At 30.2% G+C, this 25,240-nt stretch overlaps 2 protein-coding genes across 3 annotated transcripts in view; one reads left to right on the top strand and one right to left on the bottom strand.

Annotated features, from left to right (window-relative positions):
• LOC130902263 (meiosis-specific nuclear structural protein 1-like) overlaps positions 1-6,056 on the bottom strand; it is a 17,868-nt gene extending 11,812 nt beyond the window's left edge. Inside the window, exons 1-3 of one of the 2 annotated variants that reach the window (XM_057814247.1) lie at positions 6,041-6,056; positions 5,287-5,493; positions 1,441-1,709 (exon numbers count right to left, since the gene is read on the bottom strand). In XM_057814247.1, the coding sequence (XP_057670230.1) occupies positions 1,441-1,709; positions 5,287-5,412 (395 nt within the window). In that variant the 5' untranslated portion in view covers positions 5,413-5,493; positions 6,041-6,056. Of the gene's footprint in view, positions 1-1,440; positions 1,710-5,286; positions 5,615-6,040 lie in introns of those variants that run through there. The other variant, XM_057814246.1, reaches the window with a different exon arrangement.
• Positions 5,615-25,240, top strand: LOC130902262 (DNA repair protein RAD50). The gene is made up of 10 exons (XM_057814245.1): positions 5,615-5,941; positions 8,101-8,409; positions 13,599-13,907; positions 13,979-14,222; positions 14,875-15,885; positions 16,486-16,929; positions 19,514-19,739; positions 20,595-21,527; positions 23,548-23,695; positions 24,838-25,240. Exons 2-10 carry the CDS (start codon positions 8,110-8,112, stop codon positions 25,132-25,134), a joined length of 3,912 nt encoding a protein of 1,303 aa, XP_057670228.1. The 5' UTR covers positions 5,615-5,941; positions 8,101-8,109; the 3' UTR covers positions 25,135-25,240.

Raw genomic sequence — 25,240 nt, 5'->3', positions numbered from 1 at the left:
CTTAGTTCAATGTTAATTTAAATTTAGTTTCTCTAGTTAGTTGCTCTAATCAAGCACCACCCCTTTCTGATTATAGAGTATAACTCGCATGGAATGCCGATTTTCCACTCATATTATTAGGAATATTGGTAAGGCAAGGGAAAATTATTCCTTGCTCGTTAAACAATATACTATTAACTATCACTTTCGTTTCATGTTTTAACAATAATTTTCGTTTATAATAATGCTTTTAGTGTGGAGCAAAATGTCAAGATGAATGAAAATAAAATCAAATTAGAAATATTATTCCTTTTTTGTATGTATGTTTCAGCCCTAGTTTTATTATTATATTATTACCACGAGTATTATTTGGAAAATTTTTCCACTAAGAAGGAAAACTTCGTCGGAAAACACTAAACACAAACAAAGGTAGATTATCTTTGATTGTAGAAAAACCATGCAAATTGCAACTCACACCCAGTACTATTTATATATGATTATTTATTCAATTTATATAAATGTGAATGCTACAAACAGTTATACAATGAATACCCACTGAAGGTATGTAGTAGATAATATGGTAATTCTCTGTCTGAGAAGGATAGGAATCTTTCTGCCACTTCACAAGCCAACTGCAACAATTTTATAAAAAAAAACAATGAAAAAAATGGCTAAAAGAAATGAATAAATGAAACCAGAGCCACCAAGTCGGCACTTTGGGGTTCATTTCTAATTGTGGACTATTGCCAAGGTTCATGAATATGTCTCAGACGAAGATCTCTGTTAATAGGGAAAAAATATATATGAAACCCTTAATTAGTCCTATAGAGTCCATGTCAATATGTCCCCGACGAGTTCTATAAATACTGTGTCCAAGTTGTAAAAAATTTAATAATTCTGGTCTTATAACATTCAATAATAGATTTTAATATCGAAATAAAATGACTATCACATCAAACTTCGAAGATTTTCACTCTCAACGACAATCAAAAGAGACATTCAACCAACTATTGGGACAACCTACAAGAGATGAGACAGGCAAATACTCTTCTGGGAAACTATAACTAGAGTAGATCTGCAGAATGTATCAACATAAGTAAGAACAATCTACGAATGCTAACAGGAGTTCTATCAGGGCACTGTCTCGTCAACAAACACCTGAAAATGCTAGACCTGGCAGATAAGGCGAAGTGCAGGTTTTGTTGCACCAAAGCACTACACCTGGGAGAGTATGAAATAGAAGACAAATATCTCTTGTAATTGAAGCCATCCCACACTATAAACTTTTTGAAAGAAGTTGGTAATTAATGGACCTGCTATAAACACTGGGTTCTCCAGTATCACAATAAGAAATGGGGACATAATAGATCCTTTGGGTTGCAGCGTATACGACACCCCAAATCCATACATAGATACGTACAAAAGAGGCAGTTTTGTGTATTACATATTACCTCTACCAACCTCATTTTTGCTTCCCTGAATTCTTTTCTTTTTATTACATCCATTTCCTTGGCCAATTCATTCTCTTGGTAGAATTGTTTTTCTTTGAAAGCGTATTCTGTCTTTTTTGCTTGCTCTTCCTCTTCATATTCTCGCCTGTACATATTAACATATCTCTCAAAGTTTCTGTGGGCATTTTTCTCTTCCACATGTTGCAAAAGACTTGACTGAAAATCTTTTAGATTCAATTCTGAGTTCAATTTTTTTTCAGGTGGAATCATTTTATGAGGCTATAAAATATAAATAAATGCATTAAAATTGAATTAGCTAGTTTTATAGAATGCTCACAAATGTTCTGAGATACTGTGAGCTAAGCATTAAAATTTATTTTGGTATAGTACCATCTGTAATTTGCTCAAGTATTAATAAATTGAAATTGATTATTATCTTCTCACATACCTATTTTAAAAATAAATCAAATAATTCTACATATTTTATCACGATTTATTATACAAGGTGGTCCAAAATTGGGTAAATTAATTTTTAAAGCTTGTAATGCATACAAAAATAAGTGTATTTCTGCGTCTCTATTTTTTCTACGACTAAATAATAATGGAGATGTAACTCTTCAGAAGAGTGAATAGAAAAATTTATTTTTTACAATATCTTAATGTAATTAACAAAAAAATTCTATCCTGAGTTATAATTTTTATTCAATATATTTGTATACCATTATTATCCAGTTTACTATATAAGAAACAATTCACTTACTAAATTCTTTACATATTAAATAATCTTATTTTCTCCTTCAATTTTTTTCAGGTGTTATAGCAGGAGTTTAGATCCTTTTGTGACCTATTTTTGCATAATTTTCTGTCTCCTTGTAATCTTATTATTTAAATAAGAGTTTTTCATTTCTTATCACCTATTTCTCTTATTTGGTCTATCCTCTTTCTTCTCTGCCTACCCCTTCTCTTAATAATAGTACCTGCTTCTTCTCTAGTATGACTGTGTGATTTTATTCTGAGGATATGTCGGAAACAATTGAGCTATTTTTCCCTCTTCTTTTCATTTGTCTCATCTCTTCATTTGTACATTAGTTTTACCTACTATTCATCTTAGGTGTTTTCATTTCCATGTCAATATCTCTATGTCTCAGTAAGGTTTTGTTTAGTGTATGGTACAGTTTCTTTGAGTCATTCTCCCTATTTGTTATTTCCATCTCTATCTTTGTCAATACGGTTCCTTCCTTGTAACAGTATTCACTTATATTAATGTTTTCTATGAATTTAATTCATAATATATATTCACGAGCTTCTGTATCTTATTTCTTATATTGGCAACTAATACCACATCATCTGCATATGATGCTGATTTTTGCTCGTTTCAGATTTTTGTATTGAGTTATCCTGAACTGTTCAGTTTTGACTTTTCTTAGTTTTGATATTCATAACAAATATAAATAATGATATAATGGATAATTTTATGTCTTTCTTTGTCAAGAACTTTTCTGAAATGTGTATTTTAACCTTTACCGTCTCATAAGTGTTCACCTTTCTATTGTGTCGAAGAATGCTAAAAACATTTCTTCTCCCTTTAGTTTCCTTTCAATTTATATTCTACACATTCTCTTAATTTCATTTCCAGAATTCTAGTGTAAAGCCTATATTTAAGACACGGCATCCAGTCCCTATTTATAAATTGACATTATCAAGTTATTTTCCCAGTCTCGCAGTATTCTTTGTTCTTTTTATGCCTCTTTTGAAAATTTCCCAAATCTATATTTTCCCAGCTATTTTATTATTTTGAAGCTATGCCATATTCTCCATTTACTAATCTTATCTTCATTTAATGTCTTGTATATTCTACTTCCTCTCTACTTACTTCGTAATATTCTTGATCTTCTTTGTTCACTCTTTTATCATGAGTCAAACTGTTAAATTTATAATTGTAATATTTAGCCTCCATAATATCTTGTCCTGTATGTAGTTGATTTCTCATATTCTCCTACTTCAAGATTTTTTCCTTTAGTCCCTCTCAATATTTTTATATATGTCCAGAATTTTTTATTTACATCAAGTGTTTTTGAGATTGCTTACAAAATTTTTTCATTGATTGGTTTTTCTCTGTTTTTATAAAATTTTTCACCAATTTTCTCTTGTTTTATAGCATTTTTTATTTATTTACTCTTTTTATTATAATCTTCCTTATCTACAAATGTTTTTGTTTGGATTCATTTTATCCACACTACCTTCTTTTTGATTGCCACCTTATTTATCTCTTCATTCCACCAGCTTACTTTTAAGTATTCTTCATATGTTCTTCAACTTCAATCTTCCCTATGGCTGTTAATACTATTTAAATACCATCCATCTCTTTTCTAATGTTTACTCCATTCTTTTATTGTGTAGTTTTTGAAATTCCTGATTCATATATTCTCCATATTTATTTTTGTTGTCTTCTGTATAAAGTTTATATTGGTATATTTTAGTGTATATTTATCGTACATTCAATCACTACTAGTCTGTGATTGCACCCATTTCTATTTGTTTCTGTTCTTTATATTCTTTATCAGATTTTGTGTTTATACTGGGTAGTCTATCAAGCTTTTAGCATTTTTTTCACGTCATGAATGTATATTTTTTATCTACATTTTGATGCCGCATATTTTCTTTTAGTAAAACATTTCTTCTAGAGAAGTCTATCATCCTCAACCCATTTCTGTTTGAAGGTTCCTCTCTCTACTGCCCATGCTTCTATTTTTGTCTTTACCTACTCTGCTGTACCAATCCCCCATTATTATTGTTGTCTTGTTATCTTTTGTTCTTGCATCTAATTTTTTTATTGATATTATGATTCTTATCTTACTTTGATTCAGATAAAAGCACAAGACACACTTGGCCTGTGTACCTTTGCTTTATTTTCCATTTTTATTTATAAATAGGCAAAAAATTTTGGTCTTAGTTCAGCTCTATACAAATTTTATCCACTTGTCCTTATAACTTTTACGATTTAATATTTAATCTGTACTAGTTTCTATTATATGTTACTTCACATTGTAATTTTATTATATATCTTTTTTTGGATTGATGATTAATCAGGCTACTTGTTATTATTTTTACTCTATTGTCCCTATATATTGCTCTAAGCTACTTATGTCACTTTTCAGTATTTAGAATTAGGAATATCCATAGTTATCTCAATTTTCAAATGACCACTTCTCACTTACATAGAACCAGTGAGTATCACATCTTAATTGCTTATTAATTATTATATATTTATATAAAACAACCTCTTCAATGAACTGTATATCCTTTATTATTTAGTTTTAAAAAAGTGTATATATAGAAATACCCTTATTTTTGGTCCTACTATCAGGGGTAGAAATTAATTTAATTAGTTCTAAACCACCTAATATTTTGCAAATGATCATATATGAATGAAATTATGGATTTGAAATGATTTATATTTGTACTCTTATAAACTATTCAAAACGTTCAAAATTATTCATACATATTAATACTAGGTATGGAATTCAATGGTTAATTAAAGTATTTTGAATTGAATTAAATACCTATATTATGTGACAATAAATATTATAGAGAAAATCAACAGACATATTTATAACAATAATTAGACATATGACATATAGAATTAGAGAAAACTGAATTAAATTATGAAGAAACAAATAGAAATCTAAATCGAAAGCTTTTGTATTTGAATCTTCATAAAAACTTCTATTCCTCAATATTTTCTATAGCGAACTTGTTTCTAAAACAACGTACATTTTTTTTAATTTTAATTTTTAAATATTATTTTTATTGATTCGTATCATAATTGGTTTGAAGATTAAACTGATGTAAATACCTTTATTTTAAAAAAATCAACGTTTGAATCATCTTTTTTTTGCACGTCGGGAACTGTTTGTTCTTGAATAATTTCATTTTTTGAAGGGGTGTTATCAATAAAGCATCGTCTAATGTCTTCAGACATTATTTCAATTCCAAATACTAATTTTAATATAATTGTGACACAAAATGTGAAAGACACAATTTCAGAATTTAAATAAACTGTCTAAATGGAAATATCAAAACAATCATGAAGTGTGTAATATTGTCTTCTTTTTTTAGTTTTAGTTCTTAACTATTGATTTGAAACTAATCTAAATACATTATAGAATTCAATAACCTGTTGTGAGTGATTCTATATTATAAAATCAAATATAAGCTATAAGTACTGAACTTAGAACATAAAGTAGTACTCTACGTTCTAAGTAACTGAACAAAACAAGGAGACAAAGGTTATCTTGTTTTTAAGTCAATCTTCTAATGGTTTCCCGCCTTTTTGTTGAATCATATACTATTGATACAGAAGATATTTTATTTTCATTATTGTCAGTGCCAATCATAGTTTTTAGCAAAAGTTTCATTAATATAATAAGCGATACATTACTTTGAAATGGGATAAGAACAGGGAACAACTATTCATGTAAAAATATTGATGTACTGAAGCAAAACAAACCGTAAGTAACAATTATAATATATTCATGCATTAATCCAAATGTAGTCAAATTCACTTGGATTAATACCATGATGTATTAATGCAACAAATTCAATATTACCTAAAACATGAATTCATTTTTTTAAACGTATCTAATATCTTTGCTTCTTCTGAATAGACAGTGGAATGAATTTTATCGTCCGATTTAATAAAATATCAGTTTATAATTTAGGAAATAGCATTTCTTCCTGTCTCCATAACTCATGATACTAAAAAAAAACGATGATAATGAGGTTTCCACTTTTATATTTGTAATAGTGTTAGGAATTGAAACATGTACTTTTTCATAAACATTAAAGATTCTAATTTTATACTGACAATTCGTAATTAGAGAGAAATAAATAAAAATAAGTAATAATTGTTTACTAAATATAGTCAATGGTTTGGAAGCTGGTTTTGCAAATTGAATTATTCTCCTTATTCTGTTGTTTGCAAATGGTATTTATTATGAATAATTTCTTATATATTGTATACACAAGAATGAAAATTATTTTTCAGATACTTGGAATGTGGAGATTTTTTCAATAAATACTGCCATTATGAATCTAAATTCCACTTGGGGAGATGTATAAGCGATTAAATTTTAATTTAAATTCATTTATTATCAAGAGTTGAAATGCCAACTCCTAATGTTTGAAGTATTTGTAGAATTTTCACTCTACCTTTTTTATATTTGTGTCCATCTCTTCTTCCTCTAAGAGAATTTCTTAGAATTGAAATATCACAGGAATAATTTTGTGCTGATTTTCATTATGTAGATTCTTATAAATTGATAATGATATAGTACATGATTCCTGATAATAAAATATTTTTTTCACTATCATAATTATTTTGGTCTTTTCAAGTAGGGCATTAAAATGTAGCTTAGTGCATAACTATTGCATGTAGCCTTAAATGATATTTTCTGATTGAAGCCGACTTGAAATAGCTTGATTTAAAAGTGATGGAGATTTAGAGGTCAGAAACAAATAGAAAAATTCGAAAATGTCAAAAACTGGTCTATTATATTTCTATAAATATAATCCCTGTCCTTATATAAAACAAGTACACATAGGGAGACATATTTGCGGTATAAATGTGTGTTGCAAGTTGTTTAATGTCCTTAAGACATTTACTAAATACTTTACTTCTACTATTTTTAATGGCACTGCTAACAGCAGTTTAATATACAGATTATCTACGAAAATATTTTTCTGGTATGCTAATAGATGTTTCTTTCAATGAAGGTAAATATGGTAACAATAGGATGGAGTTCCACACAATACCAGAATCATTAGACATATAAAAAACCGTTTTGGTAACCACCAGATAGAAAATGAATTTCCTGAGTGGTTTGCCTAATTCTCATCATTGATTAATAAAACATATCATTTATTGAAACTGTAAAATGTATTTAAATGAAAAGGAAACGTAACGGACATGTTGATAGACTACTCATGTAATGATTCAAGCCATAAGAACTAGAAATGTAGTTCTCTGCAACTGGATTAAAATTTTGTACATTCAATGAAAATAAAATGTTATTTCAATTTTAATTAAATGTATTTTATAGTTCCTTCCATTTTCGGCATAGATTATTATCTCATTTTAAATTTGAAAACTTTGTTGATTGGACTACATCAAAAATTATGAAAAATATAGGGTGTCATCAAAAGTTCACAAATTAAGCATTGTCACTTAGAAATGAATATTTGGAGAAGGGTTTTACCAATGCCATATTTCAATTCTTTTCCACTATAGTCCTACAACTAACACAATAAAGTTTTTTTTTTTGGTTCTATTGAGTTTAAGGATTTTCCATTAACATGTAATTGATTATTTCTAATTACTTTACCTTAATTCTATTTCAAATACATTTGAAATATTTTTTCATATTTACAAATTTTTCATGTGTATTATTGTTTGATTTGTTTATTCATATATAACTCATTGTTACTTGCTCTATTTATAAAATTGTGATTTTTTCTATGGTAATAAAACATATTCTATTGTGTGTTGGAATGGAATATATCAGCTCTTGTCCTACTTCAATATCTATCGGTTTAGGAGATAGATAATACAGTATAATATGACTTGTTTATATTAACATAATTCCTCTGTGACGATAATATTTTTTTGCAGAAATATAAAATGGCTTTATTACACAGCCTGGAAATTTGTGGAATTAGAAACTTCAACCCAGATAATAAGCAAACTGTGTTTTTCCAAACGCCAGTTGTGCTGTTTCAAGGTCCTAATGGTTCAGGAAAAACGACAATTCTGGAATCTATTAAGTATGCACTAACTGGTGATCTACCTGTTGGTACTAATGGTGGAAAAGGTTTTATTCATGATCCAAAAATGTCAAATAAGAATTCAACAAAAGGCAGTATCAAAATTAAATTTACTGATGCAGAAAAAAATACATTAACAATATCAAGGGTACTACAAGTATGTATTCTATTCTTAGAATAATTTGCTATTTATTAATCATCATTGCTTATTCCATTCAGTTGTATCTAAACTTATAATTTATTGAATATAACCCTACTTCATAGAATTGTTTAAAGATAGGTTTTTCATAAAATTTTTATATTTAGATGATTTATACTAACATCTGAACTTTTGTTGTTACAAGATGTGTCCTTCATTTGTATCTTAACAAATGAAAATAGACCTTGATAGATTGGGTCAAATTGTTTCAATAAAAAGGAATTGGAAAAAATAAGTGTGATATGTACAGAGAATCTAATCTAGTTATATCTACTTCGTTTTTTTTTGTTTCGACAAAGTAGAAATGAGTTAAATTGTTCAAATAGAATTGCATCAAAGAGAAAACATTGTTTCTCCGTCCATGAGATGCTCCTTTATTTTACATTTAGTACATAGCATATGTGCACTAGAACGAATTGTCATATTTCCTATTTTGATTTCAAATAATCTGAAATAGTGTTTCTGGAGAAGGAATTCATTGTTTATTGTTGTATCCATATTACATTAAAAGGCGGCCCAATTAAACTTAACCTCAAAACAGAAACGGGCTAATTTTACGTCGAAGTGCGTGCCACTTCGCACTTCGCCCACGAATTGCTTTAGAAATGTATGTATTTAGAAATTTACTTAAAATATCACCCAAAACACAACTCAACATACTCAAAATAAACAATCAAATCAGTACTGTGCGTCAAACTCTGTTGTCTTTTCCCCTTGTCCTTGTCCCTCAAGCACCAGATGAATGTTTGGGTTTAGTGAACTTTCAAATTGTCCTTCTACATAATTGGAACGCTGTTTCAGCAAAATTAATAGAATGTGGAACCTTATAATATAGAGTGTACTCTCAATGTTTTACAAAAAAACAGATTTCTTAAACATAATTTAAAGAAATGACAATTATTTGAAAAAATATATAAAAGGTGGGAAAAAAGGTTGGAGTTAATTACGAAAGGTAAATAATTTGAAAGATAAGTAGTGATTGGAAAACCCAAACTGATAGTTGCGGACAATTAATAAAGAAAACCTGAAAGTGTATGCAGTGATTAAGAGATTCCAAACGGTAAATGGATTAAAAAATAATTACAAATAAAATTACTGAAGGGTTCACAAAATTCAAAGTTAAAGTTTCAGGAAAGACTGAAGGTAAACCTCTGAAGACGATAACTTGGTTATCGAAACGCGCATTAGTAAATAGTGTATTCAGTATAAACATCATCAATGGTTCCAGAATTTCCAACTTTGTCCAGTACGAGTCATTAAAGTCAAATGGATTCCAAAGTGCATAGTGGGCTGAACTGTCAATAAAAAATATAAACTTTGTTATTTTAAATCGTCATAATTAGAATAGTGTAATTAGACATAGATAGGATATACTTTATTTTCTTTAATTTGATTTTACAAATTGTGGTTATTTGGTGTGGACCATTTTATATACAATTAAACACAATTCACATATATGTAAAAATTTAATGCTATTTTTCAACTGGATTATTATTTTAAATACATATAACAGTTTAGAATAATTGATCAAAATTTTATTGGGTATAAGGAAAAATTGAAAATTTTTGAGCAATACAGACATAATTACTAACACTGGCGTAGCCAGAATTTAGTATTAGGGGGATTTGGTTTGAAGTAAATTAAAAAGCAAAAATATACTTACATGAAATTTGATATCAATATATTCATCGGAAAAATTAAGACATAAGTATTTATAAAGCTTTTAACTTTAAATGAAATGGTTAATTTAATTTCGTTCCTATGCACTAAATCTAAAACCATTAAAGAAGAAATCTTTGGCTTTTCCTTGTAAATATATCCACTACATCATCTGCATGAATTTCTGCTCCATAAAGCCAAACCATTAAGTCTGTTTTCACTTTTAGTGTTTTTCAGTCTCCTTATGTTCGAGAAAGACCTTTATGGAATAGCAGTGGATACAGGAATGGTAGCTAAGATTTGTAGTAATGTGTAAATATTAGGATAAAGGTTTTTATCGCACATATTTAGGCTTTCCAAATTAGATTCCGGGGTAGGCGAGACACATCACTGTTTTCCATACTTCTTGTTCTGCTTTAACCACTGATATGTTGCTTTCTGAAATCAGGGACGAGTACACGGAAATTGCTTCTTTATTTTCAGAACTAACAGTAAAATTTGAGGGTAAGACACCAGATAATGTTGATACTACTACTTTACGATGTTTGGTAAACCTTTCAACCAATTGTTGAATTGTATGATCAAGAAATGGAATGAACAAATTAATTTTGTAATACGTGCATACATCCAATGCAGGAATATTTGGTCTATTTAATTGTGTGGCGACGACTGTTAACATTCGCTGTATACCACCATTTTCTTCCAGTAAAACCTTTGCGTCTTCATAGAGATAAAGATATTCGACGTCAATGTTGTTTCTCAGGAGTTATAAGGCATGAATAACATCATCTACATGTCTGAATGCCGTAATGAAATCGATGTCAATTGTTTGTAATTATTTTGATAACTTTTTGAAGAAACACTGAACACATCACAAAATCCGAAGATCGAAGCGTAGCAATTGGGCGGCTTGTTGCGATGTTTCTTTATTGTGATTAAATTAGAGTTCTTCAAGAGCATTTACAATAGCTAAATAAATTTCCCTGAATCTTATAATAGCCCTAAGTTTATGGACCTACCGTGTTTCACACGTTTCAAGCTCTTGATTTTTTTTCAACTAAGCAGTGCGTTGAGCAAGAGGACATTCTTGGCGATCCGTGGCATCGTGCAAATACCCTCTCATAGCTTCAACACCATCGTACTCTTAATCAACAACATGAGAGCATTAAAGTCCATGCTTTTTCAGAGCTGTAATAATAAGGAACATCTCTTTAAGTCTATGGTGTTTATTATTTGTAAAATCAACATATCGAATACATAACGAGACTTGTTCTACACGTCCGATGTCGGTAGTTTCGTCAGCCAGAATAACAAATAGTTTGGCTTTCTTTACTTCTTCAATTATTTTATGTTGAATTAATTCACCGCAAATGTTAATTATTTCCGTTACACTCATTCCGACCAAGGATCAAGAAACAACGCAAAGTTACCATACCTTACGAAAGAGGTCGGCTACTCGACTAGAGATGGCGTTACTGTGCGCAACGTCCACTAGTTCGGCAACAACTGCGTCTGCCTATCGTCAAAAGTTGGCGCTAGGCGCTACTATATATATTCTGATGTAAAACTCTTTTCACTCCTCTTATTTTTTCGGTATATTAGATAATATTTTGCTTATTTCGGTGGGAGTGGTTTGAACCCCCAAAACCCCTCCCCTTGGCTACGCCCCTGATTACGCCACTGATTACTTGCATTAGATTTGTTTTTTTATGCGGCACATTTGGTGCCCAACGTTTTTTTCTTCTCAATTGAAAGACGCCTTCATCGTCGACTTCGAACTATGGAGAGTAGAGGTAAGGAGGATTATCTCATATGGGGGCTTAGCTTAAAAACTGTCCGCTTCTGGACGGTAAATTATAATTCAAAATTTGACTAGAATGGCGCTGCTGTCGAGACGAGATATCATATAATCGTTCAGTTCAGTCTTCCGTTCGTCTTATTTAAATGACCTCTCTCAAATGTTTTCTACCGGGCGTGTCGCGATTTCTCGCTTATCGATATTTGAGAAAAAGTGAAGTTTGCAGTGTTAAAAAATTTTAAATTACTAGAGTCGTTAATTAAATATTGGTATACAACATCTTAACTATTCACGTAGTACAAAATAATTTTGTAAATATAACCTAGAAAAGCTACTTTGAGATAACGCTGAATGTTAATTAATTATTGTGAATTTCTAGAAAAAAAGTGTCAATTACCACTTCTTTCCTTCTAACGTAAAGAATTTGATGGACACTTTCTGTAGCACAGAGATGGTTCTCCTTACCTCTACCCTCCATACATCGAACATAACAGTATGTTTTGACAATTGTGTGCCAAGCCAAAGTGCTCAATAAATTGGAAAGCGACTAATATATAGACAGACAGACATATAACCAAAGGCTGCAATTACACACCAATACATTAACTATTACTGAGAATGAAATTTGAAAAAAAAAAGAATAAAAAACTGGTCAATTGATTTCAGGTAAAGTAAGGAGACGGCAAAATATTGGCAAAATCTTACCGTTGGAGGTAAAATTATAAAACTCACTAACGCTTAACGTTTGAGCGCTGTCGCGCATCTAAGCCCCGAAATTTTTTCAAATTTTTCTTTAACCATTGCGAAGGATACTTCATAAGGAACTAATTAACAAAAAATTGTGATGTAAATATTTTTTTATGTACTCATTTAAAGTTAATAGGAAAACTTACCACTATCTACATTTTATAGGAAAATTCTGGTTGAATGTAAATTTTAGCAAATTTAGATTTATATTATTTCTTCCTCACCTTTTGAGAAGAAGGTACTGAGAATCTACGTTGATTTGTCATACGAAAAATATCTAAAAATCTAAAAATTTGTTATTTTTTTGTAGTAAATTTATTTAGTCTAATATGTCTTCTCTATTCGCATTTTTTCTTCACACGGGTGTTAAACGAAGGACATACAATTGATTGATGTACATCAGCCTCTTTTGTCATCGATCTCTAAAGTGGAAAACGATAATTGGAAAATTTGTTAATCATGTAAACAAAAGAATATATGGGTACATTTATTCCTATCAGTATTTGCAATTTAAAAATTTTAAGTGACTTCCAAAGTCGCGAATAGTTTAACAGGCGTAACTTAGATAGGTACATCCAATATTATTGAAACTTTGATAACTATTAATTCGAATTTTACATTGTTATGAAAATGTCTGATTTTTGCAAAGCTTTGTAAATAAATGAATAAATATTAAAATTTGGTGTACCATACCACGTCATTGATCAGTATTTGGTAATAGTTTTGTAGTTATGTTGTTATTATTGATAAAACAGGATTAACTAGAAAACTAAATTCGATTGCATGTGAACTCCTATCAAAATATGTTTGCTACCATGAAATTTATTTGAACTGATGGAATAGTAAATTTTTGCTGATTTGCATTTATAATGAGTTTAGCTGGGTTGAATTCAACTGTCAGAAAAAAAAGACTGCATTCATTAACAGTCAATTATTTGAACAGGTTTCCCAAACTGCAGCAGGTACTCTTCAATTCAAGAAAGTAAATGATTCTATTAGAAAAAGAAGTAAAGATGATCCTGATCAGGTACAAGATATTTCTTGCCGGTGTGCTGATATTGATGCATATTGTTGTACTGCTCTAAATGTATCAAAATCAATTTTCAACAATGTTCTTTTCTGTCACCAAGAGAATTCTTTATGGCCACTTGATGAACCCAAAAAACTCAAAGAAAAATTTGATGACATATTTGAAGCTACCAAATATAAGAAATGTGTCGAAAGGTTACGAAAAACTATTAAAGAGAAAGAGGTAATATTTGTAATGTTAATGTACTCGTATTTTGATTTTGTTTATGTTTTATCTACATTCTTCTTTTGCAGACTCATTTAAAAACTGGAATAAAAGATACATTGAAGGCAAAAAAAGAAATTAAGGATCATGTTGATTTTCAACGTTCCAAACTGGAAGATAAAAAAGAAAAACTTAATGAAGTCAAGAAATTGATTGAACAAAGTGAAAATGAATTGAAACCCCTGGAAGACAGAATGAAAAAGATTTTAGATTTAGAGGAATCACTAGGTGCCCTTCAACGAAAGCTAACCGCTAAAGAAGAAGAAAAGAAAGGTTAGTTGCTAGCAAATCCATTTAATTATTGAATTAAATATTTGTACATTTGTGTAAGCTTTATTACTATTTTCGTAATACCACCGACAATGCCATTGGTAGCTAGAAACCAAAAGTGAACGGTAGTTAAGATCCAGAACACCTCAGTGCAGAGTTCTGTTTGATAAGGGGATTCGGATTTCTTATTCTTGAAGCCTATCAAATTGTTAGTTGCTTGTAAGAAATTTTGACTGAGACTTTTCTCTGGAAAAAATTCTTTTTTCTAATGTGCCTTTATAACCATATTACCAATGTAAAGATTCATTACATTCTCTTATTATTTTTATGAAGGTTCAGTGATTCCTTAATACAATTTACTAAGACTGTAAGTCATTTTTTATTATATTTGTTGACAATATTTTTTAACATGTGGTATAGCTTAATAGTACTTCTTTTTTACTTTCTCTCTCTCTCTCTCTCTCTCTCTCTCTCTCTCTCTCTCGGTTTGCTTTCCTTCGATCTATCCTCTGAATCAACTAGTGTTGTTATTGTTGCACGGCAGGCTTATATCCATTGGTACTTGTAAACTAGAGTATTTCTGTTTTATATTTTACAGTGTTATTCATCCTAATTATTTATGTTTACTGTTACTACCCAATAACTTCCTTTTTAGGCCTAATCAATCAGCAAGAGACACTTCGCAAAGAAATATCAGATATTTTTGTTGGAACTGATAAGGAACTAGATTCTAAAATAAACACTTTCAAAGATGAACAGTCTTCTGAAGAAATTATTATTAGAAAATTAGAAAGAAATGTTCAAGATATCAATAAACAACTAGAAAATGAAAGTCTTAGTATCCAGACTAAACAAGTTAAAATTGGTCAAATGAAAGAAGAACAAAACCAGTATAAAAAGAAGTTGGAAGAAATTCGGGGCCTTATAGATAAACTCAGGATTGAGTTAGATATTGAAGATTTTGGGGATCAAGAAATTTTACTTGGAGAACTTACAAATGCTATAAAATCACAGGAAAATAAATTTAATCAACTGCAAAAAGAAAATGATGTTGAAGAAAATGAATTGCAAAAACAAATTGATAAGTTACGTGAAGAGAATGCCAAGTCTGAACAATTAATTGATTCCAAAACTACTTCCACACATGAATGTAAAAATAAACTTGAACAGATCAAATACAAGTTGGAGGAGCTTGATACATCAGATTCTCAACTCAAAAATATTACAGACAAAATTGAAAGTTTGCAATCTACTCTTACAAAACTGAAAAGTTCTTTCAGCGAAAATGAAAAATTACAAGAGATACAAGAATTAAAAGATTTGATAGATAATAAAGAACAATATCGAGAAAAGTTAGAAAGGGAATACACAGTGTTACAAAGGAATTATGCAACTGAACAAAAAATAGAGAGTGAAAAATCTTTAGTCCTTAATAAACAGAGTCAAATAAAGAAGATTCAATCGAAGCATTCTCAAAATCTAACTAAGTTATTTGGTGATGATATTCCAAAAAATAACTTGAAAAATTCTGTTATGAATATTCAAAATAATCAAGATATAGAATATAATAAACACACAAAAACTGTTAATAAGCTGGAGAAAGAACTGATCAATTTAGAAACAACTTTGGATATTAACAAATCCATGCTTAAAACTCATCAACAAGGTATGTACATAAAAATACTCGTATACTTTATATGCTAGGTTGATAATCTCATTCTCATATAATGTAAAGTACATCATTAGCAAAAATTAAAATTTGACAAAAAATGTGGAAAAGAAATTTGATCCAAGATATTTCTTCCTGACTTATTACCTGCAAAGTGACAACAATCTCGAAAAGCTGTAACAGAGTAATACTTCAAGAATGAATTTCTTGCATCTTTAAAAAATTGATAGAATCAAATGTAGTCAGTATTATTTACAAGATTAGTTATTAATGTTTATTTAATCATCCTCCTTTGCGTTTAACAGGAGTAAAGTAAAGATCAGCTTAGATGTAGCTTTCTTCAAAATAAATTAATTTGATCTAACCTATGTTCTATCTCTACCTGTTAATAGTGATAATGTGAGTTAACTATCACAACACTGTTTGTTATTCACTATTAGAGCTATCAGACTATGAAGTAAATACTGACATTTTATCCAGAGCACACCAATATTGTAGTGATATCTCAAAAGAAATCAGAAGATGGAAATATTTCGCCTTTTTTCAATATTATTCATCTTTAATAAACATTTTTTTATTAACGTGTCCTTTTTGTAGAATTATCAACAAATAAACGAAAACTTATGGAATTGTGTAAAGGAAAAGACTTCCTTGAGACTTTAAATGAGAGCTATAAAAAGAAGGAAAAACTGCAGACAGCCAGAGGGCAATATTCGGCTGCCAAAATTATGTATGAAGCATTTGTAGGAAAACTGGAGTCAGAAAAATGTTGCCCAGTATGTAAAACCAATTTTAAAAATAATTTACCGGCTTTGCCAGATATAATTCAAGACTTGAAAGGAAAAATTCATAAAATTCCATCTGATCTGATGCAAGTTGAATTAGAGTTTAAAAAGGAAGAAGAATATCATAACGAACTACAAAGGATGAATAATGTTAATGATGAAATAGAAACATTGACACATACTAAGATACCCAAATTGGAACAAGAGATTAGTTCACTTACTGAACAATTTGAAGAGAAATCTATGGAGTTGGCTGGTAATTATAATTAGCTCTCTTACTTCATTGAAAAAAGGGAATAAATATTAAAGTTTTTCAAGTAATTTGTTTTCCAGAATATATTAAAATCGAACTGTTGTTTACTGAATTATTTCAAGAGCAAAACTCACATTTTTATTTTATAAATTTCAATGCAACTGCACATAATTTAAATTATATTGTTACCACATATTATGAGACCAAGATTAAATTTAACATATTTAATATATATTTGGAATTAATCTTGCTGCATAGTTATGTTTCAACAGACTAAATACATAGTCACTACACCAATAATTATATTGACGCGCATTTCTATAATCAAGTTATTGTCTTCAGAGGCTGGAAGTAAGCTTAGTTCAGTTCCATAGTATCCACCCTAGATGTCTCAACAACAAATACTTATTTTCAATAAAAAATAATTTCTATCTTGTAACATGCCATTCGGTTTGTTAGATTTTTCTTCAAACATTTTGAAAATTCCTTTGTTCACTTATTGTGGTACAGTAGTCACTTCTAATTTATTCATTCGACGTCCCATTTCATTCGAGAAATTCAATAAAACATTGAAATGTATTCGAATTCTTCCTCTACCTACCTACACTTCAAATCAAAGTAAGTTGGTGGTGATTTTATTCTTTATGGTAGTGGGTAGTTATTCTTTGCCATCCCTCTCCTCCTCAACAAAAATTACTACTTCAGGTCATGCGATCCTACCAAAGTGAACTTTGAATTTTTCTTTATAAACTTTATATTATTGACGCGAGTACTTTTAAACCAGGTACTTGGTATACTTCTATAATAGAAAAGGTCTCATATAATCCTGATTCGTACCCACAAACTCTTTTCGTCTAAACCAATTTCTAGTAACTTATCTAAATGGAAGATTGTTGTTCCTTGTGTTTAATTACGCATATCCAAAACCATTATACCAATACATATATGAGAACTATCATACAAACTTTTCTTAAAACAAAAGAAAACCTACAAAGATAACTAAAATTTTTTGTGAGCACAATAAAAAAATCAAATAAAAACTTATTAGCGAATATAAAGTATAAAATCAGCACCAACTGTACATTTTTCACGTTGCGATATACAGAAATTCCGAGTTGTGGCCAATAGTACAGTTCGAAGGTACAAAAAATAATTTTCAAATTACAAAGCGGTACTGGATGATCGTCGACTGAAATTGTGCGAGCTAGCGGACATAGCAGGCATTATATAAAGTGCGTACATCACATATTAACTGAAATTTTGGACATGAGAAAGTTGTGCGCAAGGTGGGTGCCGCGTTTGCTCACAATTGAACAAAAACAGCGTCCGACAAGTGTCTGGCTTCTGAAATAAAGCGGAATTATAAGAATTTTTCTGTATAGCCACAACATAAAGGCTTCAAGTTTCTTTGTGAATGCTTCTGTTAATGTCCAGAACCTGGTTCGTTACAGTAGCGCAGACCAACCAAATCATTTAAGAAGTGTTGGTCTTTAATCCAGACTAAAGTGCGTCTTACTTTCTTTATGCAGTATTTTAATTATACAGTGAGGTTCCATTGCTCTTTAATGGTAGTGCCTACATGCGTAGTTACTCAATAGGTTGATTATTAATCACCAGTAGATGGAATTGTACGTTTCTAATGCTAACTAATTAATTAATTTATAATTAACAAAGTTTGCATTGAGTGAGTGGCACTACGATGTCGATTTAAAAATTAATGCCATGGAGGCTAATTTAAGTTTTAGAAATAAATACAAAAAATAAAAACTGAATTTTAATTGTCGAATATTATAGAGTTTGTTGAGCTTTACTTCAAAAATTTGTGAGATGTGGCAATATGTTGTATTGTATATAGACAGAAATTTACCATATTATCACTTTAATAACTTTAGTTAACGGGATACATGGTTAGCCAAAGCTGTTTTCTACTATATATTGTACGTTTTTGAATGACAGAAAAATAGAATAAAAAAAATGACATATGCCGTTCAAACTCCAGTCACAATTATCTTTCTCTGCTTCAAAATCATCAGCCCACGAATTTTTTTTACGTAATAGTTCTCCTAAATTTTAACTTCCATTTTACTATAGAAAATGTATTAGAAGGAAATGATAAACATCCTAAATATTTGAAATATTTAGGTAATAGATGATTTTCTTATGTTTTGTAACTAACCTTCGACTTTTTCTCAATTACCATTATTCTTAAAATGTTATCAATTCATTTTTTCCTAGATCATTCGTCAATAACTGATGCTATTTGCCTTTTTTTAATTAGTGCTAGAGTTGCTTAACTACATGTCTAAGCTGAAGGATTAAATATGAAGTTTTTACTAGTTTCTTGAATCCACCTTTTAATTTAACTTGAGTTAGCGAGGACAGGTATATAAAAGTAACAGTGCTCTTATCTAAATTACATTCAATGTACCACTCAACCTTTAATAAAGTATGTTATATATATAAGAGACAATTTTTTTCTGAATATTGACCACCCTCACTATATTATTACCCGTTCAACAACAACACGTTCTAGACAATATTTCTGTTCATGGTTTGTACACTAATTTTTTTATTCGGAATTTTATAGCTGAAAAGCATAGTTTAGAGAAACCACATCAACTAATTGAAATATGTAAGAATCTAATAACAGACGCCACACTTTTTGATCAATATCAGATTGACATTTCAAGAGCCAACGACAGTATTAAAGATATGGAAGAAAGCATTGAAAAAGTCCCTTCAAATCGTTCCAGACAAGAAAATGAAATGGAATTAGATGCTGTAAAAGCAGAACTCAGTAATACAAAACGTAGGTAAGTCTAATAATATTTTATTGTACAACAATATCTGAATTAGTAAGCATATAGACTTTACAGTGGTTAATGATTTTAATTTCATTTCTCATATTTGAAATATAGTTGTGCCAAGATCGTACTATGAACTTTGTTAATTAATACCCATCCCATTTGCCATGGACATATATGCATCACCACTTTTTAATTGAGAACCAAAAAGATGATGTAACTACATTGATATCGACCACTATAACACTTCCTTACACTGCATTATTTTCATATTTTTTTCTTTCCAACAATATATTATAGTTTTTCTCGTGTCCTCTTCCACCTATTTCTTGCAATTAGATTTTTATTTATCTTTTTTATACCTGTAGTTTCCATTCTGTTATCTACTGCTGCTTTACTTCCATTTTCAAAATGGTCCATGAAAATGTTAGCAATGATGGGAGAGAGAAAGGGTCCCATGGAAGCCCCTTTGTATTGCAATCTTTAACAAGCGAAAGGTAGACTGGGGCGATGTGATGACTAGTCTCTAAGATAGATAAAGTTTCAAAGATGGGGATGTTGGTGAATAAGAAGCTAACAAGAATATATGTGGGGGAATGACTAATTTTATCATCTATACATTATCCTTCCAATATTCTGATTTTGTGAAGTCTTTATACTCCAACTCACTCTTGTTTTATTTTATGCAATATAATTTCAAAAAATTAGGACTCTCAAAGACGTCTGGAAATCCAGCGGAAAAGTTAAGTTTATTGTAATTAATAGTTTTATTGAAATTTATCCTGCTAGATTTACATGTTGCGCAAAATATTTTCCGATAACGTATAAGTATATTATAATTTTGTCATAAGTATCTATTTTCAGATATGACACCAGTAAAAACATGCTGGAACAACATAGAGATAGGTGTCAGGATCTTAATAAGAAAATACAAACCGAGGTTCAAAAACAAATTGATATTCAAAAATTGGTTCAGGAGAAACCTTTATTGGAAATTCAAAATAAAGAATATAACGAAAAATTAACAAGATTGCGATCAGAAATAGAAGACTTGAGATTAAATCTTGTATCCCAGAAAAAAGAACTCAAAGACAGTATTGAAAATAAAAATAATGTAAACAAAAAAAATATACAACTTGAAGAGAAGGCCAGAACTAAGCTTAATTCTAATCAGAATTCGTTAAGTGACATTTTCAAATTACAAAAAATTATAAGAGACTATGAAAGACTAAAAAATTCTGAAAAATTGGCCAAAGGCATCGAAGAATTAGCAGAACTAAAAGTAATCGTTAGCAATTTAGAGAAAAATAAAACTGAGATCCTAGATTCTATTAGCCAAAAGAAGGAATCGTTAGCTAAAAGAGAAAGTTTCTTTCGGGCTTTGAAAGATAATGTGACACTGAGAGAGATATCAAGAAAAGAAAAATTAGTTGAAACTACCATCCAAGAAATTAAGCAAAAAATTGGGGGGTTCAATTATCGTCAAGTTTTTGAGGAAAAACAAAAAAAAATTGAAGAAATAAATAAAAAACAAAGAGAAATAAACACTCTCAATGGTCAAATGGAAGAAATAGTGCATGTGACTGATGAATTGGAAGAGATATTAAGAAAACCGGAATATAGAACTGCTAATATTAATTATAAAAAAACTTATTATAATTATACTCTCAATGTGCTCGCTTTAGATGATTTGAAAAAATATGCTGATATTCTAGAACGATCTGTACTGAAGTTTCATGAAGAACGAATGATTCAGATCAATAGAATGATTAAAAGTTTATGGAGGACTATTTATAGGTAAGTAGTTATTCTATTTCTATGAATTAACACAAAAACTGTTGGTTTAGAAGATAAATTATAGCTTCAACACATTTTAAGGTTGATTCGCATTTTACAGAACGTCAGCATCATTTCACTGACTTGACAGATAAGAAAATTAGTAATGATTGCTGCAATTTTGGACGAATAACAACAGAACTATATATCCCCTCACCCACTCATACAAATAATTTTAATAATATTAAATAACAAATTAACCTTTATTGTACAGGGTGTTACACATAATGTGACCCAAATACTCCTCTACAAACCTGTAAGAGTTATCAGTTCTTTGCATTTAAAGGAATTTTAGGATTATTGACTTTTGGATTACACAGGGTATCCCAATTCTTCAGAATCTTCAAACATTAACTTTTGAATTTCAAATGAACACCTTATGTTTTTTGCTTTTTTTAATTTAGTGATAAAACCAAAAGTAACTTTCATAAGATCGATTTATTTGATTTCCGCATGGTTTACGAGATATTATATTTGGAAAATTGAGCTAAATAAAAATGAGGCTAACTGGCATCATTTGCAAAATGAATTTTTAAACACAAAACTTAGGTTTAATGAATTTTCGAGATTTTCGAATCTAGAATCATACTGGGTGTCTTTTTTTACTGTATAAGTTTTGAATTTTGTCACTAACAAAATCTCAATTTATTTAAATGGCACACTTAGTTAGTTAGTTCTGTAATTAAACCGAATTGTTACTATGGATGAGACTTGGGCTCACTTCTATGATCCAGAAACAAAGTAACAGTCGATGGAATGGCGACACTCTGGTTCTCCAAGACCTAAGAAGTTTCCGTGTCTAAAAATCTGCTGGAAAAGTTCTTGCTTCAGTTTTTTGGGATTGATTTTTTGGATAAGAGTAGAAAAATAACTGGAGATTACTAGTTGATATCACTGACCTGGGAAAAAATTAAACAGATAAGAAGCGGAAAGCTTTCCAAAGGTATTTTGTTTTTGCAGGACAATGCCCCTGCACACAAATCTCATGTTGCCATGCAAAAAATTCGTGATTTAGGGTTTGAATTACCAGAACACCCCTTTAATTCACTAGATTTGGCTCCGTCTGACTATCATCTCTTTCCTCGACTGAAAAAAAGGTTAAAAAGTCGTAAATTTTCTTCCAACGAGGAGGTAATAAAAGCTGTGGAGGTCTGGTTTGCAGAGCAAGAAGAAACATTTTTTTTTTGAAAGTTCTAGAGACGTTGCAAGTTCGCTGTAATAAATGTATCCAATTAAGAGGAGAATATGTTGAGTATTAAAATATTTTGACATTGAAATTTTGTTTGGTTCTATAGTAGGCTAAGAATTTTTCAATATATCCTCGTAATCATTCATTTTGTGTACTTACATGTTTTCAAGTTTAATTCACTAAGAAGATGGTTATCAAGTAATTTATTTAGTAGGTTAGGTTAGATCACCGGTTAACCGAATTTATGATCAACTTGCAAACAAACTTGAAACAGTGCAATAATTATTTGGTTCACTTTTTTGGTTTCGTTATTATTTCATCAGAAAACAAGATAACTTTATTAAAAGTGTAAAAAGAGATCATTCGTTCATTCGGTTCGACGCATCCGGCAACCTAAGTGGCCTGCACAGATTACTCCTGACAAGAAAGCAGTTCAATTCAGTGTTACCACTGTGAAAACCATTAATTTGACATTTTTAAGTTAAAGGGTTGCAAAGAAATAGATTTTTTTGTCCTACTTTAAATTTCCAGGGATGCAACTTGATATACAGGTAAATTGCCACTAATCATCATATTTTGGACTTCTTAATATGCCTTTGCTCTGTGTCGGTTCTTATTCGCGACACCTTGAATATATAAATTGTTGAAAAATATTGTCTGGTTTTCAAACTATTTGTAGCATTATTTACCAATAATTTGTGTGCCCGATTCTTAATCAGCCGTTGATCTTGATTCAAATAATTTATTATATAGGTACACATAAAACAAGTGAACTCAGTTCCAATTTTGTAGGGGCAATGATATCGACTACATTGAAATAAAAACAGATGAAAGTACAACATCAGGAGTTGGTAGACGTAGGACTTATCAATACAAGGTTGTTCAGGTGAAAAATAATATAGAGCTTGACATGCGGGGACGCTGTAGTGCCGGTCAAAAGGTAAGTTGAAAGAAAATATGATCTTCAACATATACTCATTGCGTTCATAAATTCTTTATTAGTGAATAAATAGTAATAAATAAAATTAGGAAACAATAAATACAAGGCATTTTTATTTTCAAGGTGGACAGTTGAAATGAATATACCCTTGAAACCTTGAATGGGGAAGGGTGTCGAGTGGCACATCATTTTGATAAGAGTTTATCGATATCAGTATATTGTGTTTTAAAAAAGAATTTAAGATGTCCCCAAAGGAAAGAAATCTACGGAAGCTAATCCATTTCCTTGTATCAATTCGAATCTTCAGCTCGTGATTCCTAAGAGAATCTATTGATTCTTGGAGCATATTGTATTGCTGGAATTTGATTTATATTTAAACATAGAGATAGAAGTTTAGTTATAATTTTGACGTTTTCATAATCACTTACTATTTCTTTCAAATTGTGTCCATTTCTGTTCCTGCTGTTCGTTGAATTTTAAGCCAATCTAAGGCCTTGGAATATGCTCGGTAAGTTCTTCTGAACAGTTTCAGGATGACTTCTTACAAAGGCTAAGTTACAAAAGAAAGAAGAATAACATATCTAGCGTCGTTACACTGTTGCCATTATACAAAAATTCCTCTTGGAATGACTGTATGTCAGCTACTTATCGAAATCATGCCTTTCTATTCCACCTTCAACACAGCTGTCGACATGAGACGATCACGACTCCCGTAGACAGACGATCATGACACACTCTCTATAGATCTCTACAGCTGCATCTTTACCAGTCATGTCCATTTGAAAATCAATGCTCCCTTTAACTCTCAAAGAAACTATGTCAGCCACTCCTTGTGGAACTGTCTTCACTATTGAATTTCAAGGAATTGTTATCTTAGTAGTTAGTCTTGATGATTTTCTGGACCGTCATCCCTATTGCCATACTTCAAACACTCACGACCAGATATTCAAATGCCAAATCATCTCTAAATCGCACTTCGAAGTTTTTAGTTATTAAAGAACTTGACGTTACAGACCTTTACTGATGTCGAATTCTACAAAAAGATTGCGAAATGGCTCCAAAAGAACTTTCAAGTAGAGAGACCTTTGTAATTTATATATATTTGATAGTCTAGATAATAATTACTATTTACTATTTTTTAGGTTCTTGCTTGTTTAGTGATCCGTTTGGCACTAGCTGAAACATTTAGTTCTCATTGTGGAATTTTGGCCTTAGATGAACCGACAACAAATCTTGACAAAGCGAATATATCGAGCTTGAGTGATGCCCTTTCTGAACTTATAAACAGTAGGGAAAACCAATCAAATTTCCAATTGTTGATTATCACACACGATGAAGAATTCTTGAGGAGTCTCACTCAAGTACAAAACATAGACAGTTACTGGCAGGTAAAACGCAACGCTGGTGGTAGTTCTGTTGTAGAGAGACAAATCCTGTGATTAAATTTAGCAAGTTTTGTAGTTCTATACATTTATAATTTTTTAGATATTATTTGATAATTTCCAATTTGTTTTCTCTATAACAATAAAATTATTTCTATTATCA

This window comes from Diorhabda carinulata, chromosome X, assembly GCF_026250575.1.
Source record: "Diorhabda carinulata isolate Delta chromosome X, icDioCari1.1, whole genome shotgun sequence".
Taxonomy (NCBI): domain Eukaryota; kingdom Metazoa; phylum Arthropoda; class Insecta; order Coleoptera; family Chrysomelidae; genus Diorhabda; species Diorhabda carinulata.
This window is presented reverse-complemented; position numbering and strand designations above follow the sequence as displayed.